This window comes from Mustela nigripes, chromosome 12, assembly GCF_022355385.1.
Source record: "Mustela nigripes isolate SB6536 chromosome 12, MUSNIG.SB6536, whole genome shotgun sequence".
Classification (NCBI taxonomy): Eukaryota; Metazoa; Chordata; class Mammalia; order Carnivora; family Mustelidae; genus Mustela; species Mustela nigripes.
This window is the reverse complement of record NC_081568.1, coordinates 28,078,181-28,088,677: the sequence shown is the minus strand read 5'-3', so window position 1 is coordinate 28,088,677 and position 10,497 is coordinate 28,078,181. Positions and strand designations below refer to the sequence as shown.

The following is a 10,497-nucleotide window of genomic DNA, read 5'->3' as shown; positions in this document are numbered from 1 at the left end:
CACCAACAGCTTCATACATTTCCTTTTCTTTTTTTTTTTTTTTTTTTAAGATTTTTATTTATTTGACAGAGCGAGATCACAGGTAGGCAGAAAGGCAGGCAGAGAGAGGAGGAAGCAGGCTCCCCGTGGAGCAGAGAGCCTGATGTGGGGCTCGATCCCAGGACCCTGAGATCATGACCTGAGCTGAAGGCAGAGGCTTAACCCACTGAGCCAACCAGGCACCCCCCCCCCTTTTTAATAATAGTTCTTACACTGGATTCCCTTACCTTGAAATGATGGACAACAGCAACCACAGACCCCAAGCTATGGTACCTATCAAGCCATTCAAGTTTTTTTGAAATTTCGTGACTTTTGCTTCCTGGGGCCAATTCCTGTATCACTAGTGGCACTTCATATGGGTCCTCAGTTGACAGTATTGTACTAAGCATGATGAAAAATATGTAAGAACTGTGAGAAATTACTTTTTCAAAGCAATATGCAACTTGCTGAAGATGCACTGCCCATGAGATTATTAGCCTCACGTGGTCGTTTACGTGAATACCCACAACCCTTGAGCTCAGAGCAGTAGCAGCAGCAGGTGGCTATAAATTTACCACAATGGCACAGTCCAAACTACAGTTAATTTTATAATTAAGGTTTAAAACCGCATCTTCACATTGTTTACATTTCTTTCAACTGCACCATGTATAGTCTGTGTGTGCTTATGTAAGTTTTGATAAAATTTAACATTTTGTAATACATTTGTGTTTATTTTATAGTAGTAATTGATGAAATAGACTAATATCTACATATTTTTATGCACTTGTGACATATTTAACGTCCTAAAATTTTGTTTGATATTTCTAGGCTACATCTGAGAATTTCTTCAAATTGTCACAAATCTCTAAAAAAATTTTCCAATATATTTATTCAAAAACTATGCATATAAGTGGTCCCATAAAGTTCAAAGCCATTTGGTTCAAGGATCCACTATAATCCCTGACAAAGGAGGCAGCAATATGCATTGGGGAAAAGATAGCCTCTTCAATAAATAGTGAGGGAAAGCCAGACAGCCCCATGTGCAAGAATGAAACACAGCACTTTCTTGCACTTGAGACAAAAATTAGCTCGAAAACGGAATGACTAAAATGTAAGAAAGACCTGAAAGCACAAAACTCCTAAAAGAAAACATAGGCGGTAAACACTTTATTACCAGTTTTAGCGGTATTTGTTTGGATGTGTTTCCTCAAACAAGGGCAACAAAAGCAAAAAAAAAAAAAAAAAAATGGAACTGCATCAATATAAAAAGCTTTTGTATAGCAAAGGAAACCACCAAAAAAAAAAAAAAAAAAAGGTAGTAAATGGGAGAAGATATTTGCAAATGACATATCCAATAAGGGGATATTATCCAAAATAAAGAAAGAACTCATAGAACTCAATACCAAAAATAATCTGATTAAATGGGTAGAGGACCCAAACAGACATTTTTCCAAAGTCATACAGATGCTCAACAGACACATGAAAAGAGGCTCAACATCACTCATCAGGAAAATGCAAATTAAAATCACAATCTGTATCACCTTACACCTGTCAGAGTGGTTATTTTAAAAAAGCCAAGTGCTGGGGCATCTGGGTGGCTCAGTGGGTTAAAGTCTCTGCCTTCGGCTCAGGTCATGATCTCAGGGTCCTGGGATCGAGGCCCGCATTGGGCTCTCTGCTCAGCAGGGAGCCTGCTTCCTTCTCTCTCTCTGCCTGCCTCTCCACCAACTAGTGATCTGTCAAATAAATAAATAAAATCTTAAAAAAAAAAAAAAAGCCAAGTGTTGGCAAGGACATGGAGAAAAGGGAACCCTTGTACACTGTTGGTGGGAATGTAAATTGATGTAGTCACTATGTAAAAGAATGTGAAGGCTCCTTAAAAAATTAAAAATAAAACAGCCATATAATGCAGCCATACCACTTCTGAATATTTACTGAAGAAAATAAAAACACTATTTCAAAAAGATGTATGCACCCTTGTGTTCCCTGCAGCATTATCTACAATAGCCAGAATATGGAAGCAACCTGTGTCCATTGATAGATGAATGGGTAAAGATATTGTAGACAAAGAAATATTATTTACTTACAGAAGTTAAATCTTGCCATTTGTGACAACACAGACAGACCTAAAGGGTATTACTCCAAGGGAAAGAAGTCAGACAGAGAATGACAAGTATCATATGATTTCACTTAAATGTGTCATCTAAAAAAGAAAATGAACAAACAAAACAGAAACAGACTCACAAATACAGAGAAGAAACTGCTAGATTGCCACAGGGGAGAAGGGATAGGGGGTTGGGCACAATAGGTGAAGGGGACTAAGAGGTACAAATTTCAGTCATAAAATAAGTCATAGAGATGAAAAGTACAGCATAGGGAATATAGCCACTAATTCTGTAATAAGGTTCTATGGTGACGGATGGTGACTATACTTAACCACCGTGAATGCTTGTAACGTATAATTGTCAAATCAACCTGATGCACACCCGAAACTTATGTCAACTGTACTTCAATTTTAAAAAAGGACTTAAAGGGCGCCTGGGTGGCTCAGTGGGTTGGGCTGTTGCCTTCAGCTCAGGTCATGGTCCCGCCATCCTGGGGTAAGAGTCGCACATCTGGCTCCTTGCTCAGCGGGGAGCCTGCTTCTCCTTCTGCCTCTCCCTGCCACGTCGCCTGCTTGTGCACTCTCTCTCTCTGACAAATAAATAAATAAAATCTTAAAAAAAAAATTAAAAAAAAAAACCAAAAAAGGCTTTAAAAACAAGAGGTAATTCAGGATTTAAATTACTAAAAAATCCATTCCATTGTGCCAATGTAACATAATATACGTGTCATTATATGTAGGGATAGTATCTTCCAAGATAATTATGCAGAAAGATCCCCAGGATATCATGACATATAAATGATATAATGAAAAGAACTAGATATATGAGAGGGAAGAGATAGGAGTAAATATACTGATGAATTACTGAGCTACAAGGAGGAATTTACTTCAAATGTAGTGTGCTCTTGACTTTTAACATTAAAAATAAGCATGAGTGGATTAGGACACAAGTCAGTGAGAAGGCTTATTAAGTTTTCTACATTAAGGGAAAATATGAAGAGTACTTTTTTAAGTATCGTGGGCTTTAAGATATATTTTTTTAAAAGAAAATTATGGACTAAACAAGGGGAATTAAAGAGAAAATTAGAAAAAGTATTTTGAGTATTTTATAGGATAGTAAAGGCATGGGTTAAAACTAATTTTATTCATAAAAACATTGATTTATTTATTAGTGAGAGAGAGAACGTGGTGGGGAAGGGCAGAGGGAGAGACAGAGTCCCCAGCAGGCTCCTCACTGAGCACAGAGCCCAATGTGGGACTCGATCTCACCACCGTGAGATCATGACCTGAGCCAAAATCAAGAGTTAGATGCTTAATCGACCATGCCACCCAGGAGCCCCCATTTCTCCCTTTCTAAAAACCGAATAATAATAGCTAAAAAAATAAAAATTTGAGATCCTGAAAAAACTACAGAAGAGATCTGAATAAGATACAACTTTTGATACCATTTAATTGTGAATTCCTCAGGAGTAGGGACAATAAGTTCTCATCTGTACTTCTGCACAATGAATAAAGACTGATAACAGCTAGGGAAGAAACTGCTAATTACAATACTAAACAATAGTTTTAACATACTTAAATTTAACATTCTTTCCTTATGGTGTGTGTGTAGGGGGGATCTGATATGGGTATCTGAAATAAGTAGGACAGTATTTGAGAACAAGGTTTTTACAAACTGTCCATCTAAATAGACATTTCCCCCAACTACAAATGCTGTTTATTTTCCACACTTACTGTCTTCAAATGGATGAAGAGGGCTTGAATGATGTCACATTAGGCTGGGTCTTCTTGGCTTTCACAGGAAAACAATCTATTTAAAATATCTTTGGTAATTGCATTTTGATTATATAGCTATTTCCTCTTGCCTCAGATCTTCTCTTCAAACATCTCTTTGTGGAATGATTTCTCACAAAATCATTGTATTGATTTTTAAATAGTTCCATAGGGTTTTAAATGGATTATTGTAGATTATCCACTCTAACAGCAGTGTAAAATATTGCCAACCCTTTCACAAGGGTTGGCCTCAAGATGAAAAGTCTTTTTTTGACTTCCTTGGATATTCGGCTCGTTTGGGAAGAAGACAAAAGAGGCGGCTGCCTTCTTGCTTGTTCTGGGCAAGTTAGGGTAGCCAGTGGAAAGGGGTTTCTTTCTAGTCTTCCCAGTCTCTGGGTATTGTGCCTTTCCTCAGACGCTCTGCACCCTCCCAGATACCTGGGAGGCACAGTATCTTCCACATTGTAGGTCTTCAGTAAATGTTGGACTGAAATCAAGTTCACCAGGATGGAAGAGATACAAGTTACCTTACCCAGAAATTCAGATCTCTGGAACTTGTGGGTATGGGAGAGGGGAGGGATCAAGGGCCACAGGCAGATGTTAGAAACATGCAAAGAATGACAGCCAGATGTTAGGTGCTTCTTGACCGAAGAACACAATACCACCTAGCAAGAATTGATTCACTGAGAAAGGAACTTGTAAGATCAGCCTTGGGATTGGGGTTTCATAACCCCAGCACTGCCGATATTTTGAACCAGAAAATACTTTGTGGTGGGGAGCTGTCTTGTGTATTGTAAGATGGTTAGTTAGCAGCACCCATGGTCTCTTACCTGCTAGACGCCAACAGCACCTCTCTGCTTGGGACAACCAAAAATGTTTTCAGATAGTACTAAATGTCTCCTGGGTGGCAAAATCCCCCTTGGTTTAGGGTTTTTTGCTGCTGAATCTAATCACCAATTTATGGAAATAGGGGGCAGATGAACTTGTACATATCACTCCAGGGATCACGTCAACAGTCACAATGTTGAACTCAGGACAACCTCTTTTTTCAGTAAACAAACTGTAAGGAAAAAAAGCTTTGGGGGGGGGGGGTAGGGAGGATCCAAAGAGACCCAAGAGAGTGTCAATCAAGTGCACGTGTAGATCACGCCTTATGTCTGAGGCCTCATCAAAATAAACCCGTGTAAGGAAAGCACTTGAGACCCACTAGGGAATTTTCTACAGCATCTTGACATTTAATGTTGCAGAATTAATCTCTTTCTGATGTATATACTAAATTTTTGTACTTAGTATATGTATATACTATATATTAGTATATGTATATACTAAATTCCGACGTATATACTAAAATATAATTCTGCTTCAAAGTAATTTGAGCAGGTGGGGGTGTGTGGGGGGGTTGGGATGATGGCTAAAATGAGATAGGCTGTAAGTTAATGACAGAAGTGATGAAGTTCATAACAGTCTCTAATTTCTGCATGTATTTGACATTTTTCATAATTAAGAAAGCCTAAAAGTGATAAGAGCATAACCAAAAACAGGAAAAAAAAAAAAAAAAAAAAAAAAAGGTGATGTTCAGCAAGAATCACTATTCTACCATTTGAATGGATGGTTCAGAGGGAACTGAATTCCCAAGACCTCTTAGGTATAGAGTGAACCAGTCAGTTTCCTAATAGTCCGTTTCCTAACGAGAGTAAAATATACAGTGTAAGCTGGTCCAGTCTAAATTTTAAAAGTGCCACTTGCTGCCTTTTATTAGTACTTGAGTATCACATTAGTCATCTGAATTTCAAATGTTTTATAAATATTACTATTTTAGAAGCACTTTAAAGGTTGAGAATAAGCCTTACTTAACCTTCTCAGAAAGCATTATACACTATCATTTTAATTTGACAAAAAAATATGAAGCAGATGGAACAAAGAGGTCCACTTAGGCTAGTTTTGTAGGTCTTTAACTAGAAGCTATGACCCAGAGCACACTATAGCAAGGACACACCACACCAAGGACTTTCTAACTAGAGAACTTAAAAAAAAAAAAAAAAAAAAAAAGAGAAAGAACAAAGGAATGCAACTTAGCGAAAGTACTCATTTTTATAAAAATGTGTTTTATTTTAAAACAGGTCTATAAAAGTAGAAATCACATACAAAAATAGCTTATGGCTGGACTTGAGTTTGGAAGTACTGTATGTTTGAGGGCATCTGGAAATCACAGTCCAAATGGATCCTATCATCTGCCCTTGTCACTAATCTGTAAACAATAATTTCATGTAGTATATTTAGCACTTTTTAACGAGTACAAAATTGAAACATAATCATTTCCCGAACAAGGCCACTTTAAAATGTTCTTCCTTAGGTCTGAGCAGATAAGGGCACTTCTTATCGTTGTTTCCAACATTTGAAAAGTCTGATTTAAAAACAATTAATGATACTACAAGTAACAGGTTTTAGCTCCTTTTGTTCCATTTCAAACATATGGGAAGGTCATCAATTCAAAGAAAGTAGTGGTTTTTTTTTTGGTTGTTGTTGTTTTTTTAAGTAGAATTTAATCTTTTTTTCTTCTAGACACCATTAAAAAAAAAAAAATCACTGTTGCCATCCAAAGATTCCACACCCAAATCTTAACTTTAATGTAGTTTCAAGTTGTCTTACTGCTTTGAAACAGCATGAAGCCCACACCTACTTCGAGCATCTATTTCTGGGTGAACAAACACGTAGTTCTCCCAGAACTAAAGGAACTAAGGTCCAGGAACTTTAGACAACAAGGACTTTCCAACAATTATTGTGGGAGATAAATTTTTTTTTTTTAAAGGCAATTTAAAATACTTGATTCCAGAGTCATATAAAAATAACCTGAAGAACCTTGGCAATAAAGGAAAATGGCAGGCAGTTTCAGTTTGGCATTTCAGCCAACGTTTCAAGAATAAAGACTGGCTACTATCACCTTTCTAAAACACAGCGAGTCATCTTAAAAGCTAAAGAACGCACGTTAACATCATTTGATCATAAAGTTAGAAGGCCACGATTCGGCATTCTGGGAACACAACACAGGAAGGAAACTTCACGGCTATTCATTAGAGGACAGTCCACATCAACCCAGCACGGAAAACAGCCTCTTGAGCCTTCAGATGCTGGACCAACTCTTTGCCTCTGATGGCTAGCTGTTTCTCGTTGAGGTTTCAAGATGAATTGCCCAGGGCTCTGTTTCCATGAACCTAATTTCAAATCTAAAGGCAAAGCTGAAAGGTCTGTTCTGCAATCTCCGGAAGAGAGTGGCACGAATGCGACCCTCCTCCGATTCTCCTTTTGTTCCGTTCACAATACAAACACTTCTACCAATCTACGTCGCATAAGGCAATACTGAGAAATTAAATAGAAGAAAGTTACCACACAGATCGTGAAAATGATTTGCTGGTGGTGATTCTTACGCTTGATTCTAAACAGACGGAACAAGAGGGCACTTGAAAGAGGTGGCTCAAATCTTGCTGCTTAACCTTATCCTGAAATTACAGGCTCTCCTAAAAGGGCCTTAAACTTGGGCTCGTAAGTGCACAGAAGCAGTGACCGAAGCTCTTCTGGTTATTGAGAAAAAGCAAAACTTCATCGTTTTCACTCTCAATTGGTTGTCTAATACACTTGTAGAAGGCAGGCAAAGGGAAGACCAAGAATAAAAAGAGCCGAGCGCTTCAGCAGGCGGGCTTCTTGCCCATTTTCCCTGTTCCAAAGAAAAGAGGGGACACCACCCTGCCATAGATACTTCACAGGCAACTGGGCTTCTGCAGCGTCAGCCGGCATCTGATGCCCCAGATCTCCTGGTTCTTCTTGTTGCCAGTGGTCGGCCTGGCGATGGTGGTGAAATGGGCACTATTAATCTGTAGATGAGGAAGGGCTTCTTTTAACAGCTGAAGGGTACCGTCTGGCACGATTCCAAACACTTGTAGTGTTTTCAGTGTGGGGATTTCTCCAAGTTCACTGGAAAGGAAGAGAGACCTTTCAGAGTAGCAGGATCTATGGTGACTGATCCACTCGAGGTATATGACCCAATTTTTACCATTTGTATCACAGTCTATACAGCGCCCACTGAAAACCCCACGTGCCATCCATGATCCGAGAACACAGCAAAGGTGAGTGAAACCAGAGAGCGTGGATCACAGCCTGGACAACATGGCCTTAGGGCCTACGCAGGTGTATTTAATTAGATGTTTTCTCACAACCTAACCACTGAGGTTTATTGAAAATCCAACCATAGTTGTTTCCCTTCTCTATTCTTGATTTCAATTGAGAGGATTTACTGAATCACCTCAGGTTATATGTGATTTCTAAGCATGGACTTGACCTTTATTTGAACTAGTCTCCTCCTCTCAAAAGATGAGCAGCAGAAGTTACGGTAACTTCTTAGTAAGTCCATTACCCGTGATAAAATCTAACAGCGACTTTGCAAAAGTACTAGAAACAAGGCTATGTAGTTGGCTGCAGATGGAGAAAAGGAGTAACTGGTCACACCTTTTCTATGAGAGGGAAAAGAAAGCCATCTGACTTCCCTACATATTACTTTTTTTTTGGCTGCATATATGCCAATCCTCTTCTCAGCTTTCCCATTAAGTGAAATACAAGTCTGTCAACAGTGACATTCTGGTCACAAAAAAGGCAGTCTGTTTCCCCAAAGTAAATACTTTTAGGTAATGATTCTTTCTTCTTTAACTCCGATCTCTGTACTTAGAAATTCATCTCTCTGATCTGTATTTGCTCCAGGTTGGGACACAGAGTACAAAGTCTTAGGAAAGGGAATATTTAGTTAGGAATATCAACAAAATCCCACTGCAGATCAATGAACACATTGATCAATGCCACATAGTGGCAGCAGCATCCTTTCTATCTTCATATTGACGATAATTACTAAAAATCACAAACTTTTTTCATAGTAATTGTCACCTGTCCTCCTCTCTTTCTTCCTTCCAGTCTATTCTACATGCCAATGTCCAAGGCATCTTCCTAAAGCTCAGCTAAGATGATGTCACCCTTCCACCCCCCCCCCCCCTCCCCAAGCCTTTGATGCTGCCCTCTTGTTTACGGAACTCAAACTGTTCTGCCGGCCTTAGGACTTTCCACGTTCAACCCACTACCCGCTAAATGTATTTGTTCTACACTCAACAAGTGTATTAAACACTACAGATGTTTAATACATATTAGCTGAATAAAGATGAAGGCTAATTTAGAAAATGAAAGTACTATCTAAGTAAAATAAACATGCTTGGTGTTTATAAAAGGACCATACGATCTGGAGGTTACAACAGCCAAAAAAGAAAATCAGGAATAGTGAAGTACCATTCTTCTTAAAGTAAACTAACCTCTGGAATACAGAAGCAGGAGTGCAAAGAAAGGTCACAGCACACAGACGTTTATACACAATATCCCTTAAGATGACAGCAATTCTGCCCCAACCTTAAATCTTAAATCCCTCTTATGTGAAATCCAAGCATTTGAGAACTTTGTAATGAGAATCTGGGTGCTGGGATATCCGAATTAGCCAAACTGTAAGCCCTTCCACAGTGGACCGAATTAGAGTCGTAAGCAGACACTGCAGGAGCGAGTGAGCAAAGGGTGCGCAGCAGATGGCAGGAGAAGAATGTTCTCGCAACAGCACTGGGAAGGAGCCTTGGTGGGCGTAAGGAAATGACAGCAGACTCTCAGAGACATGCAGGTATCCTAAGTGAGAAAGGAGTGAACTGCATCTCATGGGACGGGGGATGATCCAAATCGAAAAGCCAGAAAGTCTTTTAAAATTTTAAGGGGATGAAACAAAATAAGCATCAAAAGCCCCTTAATTCACGTGTCATCTACAACACAACAGAACAAATTTATAAGCAACCGAAGGACAGTAAATAGCAATGAAGAGCCATTATTTCCAATTTTAAGAAGTATAAAAGAACACTGATAATGCCTTTTTTTTTTTTTTTTAAGATTTTGTTTATTTATTTGTCAGAGAGAGAGAGAACAAGCAGGGGGAGAGGCAGGCAGAGGGAGAAGCAGGATCCCTGTTGAACAAACAAGGAAACCGAATCGACTCAGTCCCAGGACCCTGGGATCATGACCTGAGCTGAAGGCAGACACCCAACCAACAGAGCCACAGGCGTCCTTGTGTCTCGTGTACCTTTGTGTGTCATTGTTTGATAATGTCTTGTGTATCTTTGTTTCATCTGAGTAAACAAAAGATACTTACAGACCCTTTCATAGGTTTACACTTTACCTCAAATACACATTCCTATTTTCCTTATAAAATCTATTAGTAAGTATGTAACAATATTATTTAGTAACTATATTTGTAACTATTAGTTAGTATGTAACCATATGCAATTAATCAATGCCTAACTACAAATTCTCCTACACAGACTTTCTACTTAGTCTCTCCCAATCTCAGATCAGTTCACTAGCTCCAGTGTGCCTTTCTTACTTGGGTGAGAAATACAGAATGATCAGAAGAAAGTCTGGACATAGTTGGAATAAAATCAATTCAGGCGGAAAGGACTATACACAATGCGGACATACCCTGTAGAAGAAAAACCTAGTTTCCCAAGTAGTCTAAAGCACTAGCAATACAGAAGAAA

The 10,497-nt window shown here is 38.8% G+C and overlaps 1 protein-coding gene across 1 annotated transcript in view; it reads right to left on the bottom strand.

Moving 5' to 3' along the window:
- Positions 1-5,980: 5,980 nt before the first annotated feature.
- The window catches only part of SKP2 (S-phase kinase associated protein 2), a 33,583-nt gene continuing 29,066 nt past the window's right edge, over positions 5,981-10,497 (bottom strand). The window contains exon 10 of the mRNA XM_059417004.1: positions 5,981-7,864. Within this exon, the coding sequence (XP_059272987.1) occupies positions 7,651-7,864 (214 nt within the window). The 3' untranslated portion in view covers positions 5,981-7,650. The remainder of the gene's footprint in view (positions 7,865-10,497) is intronic.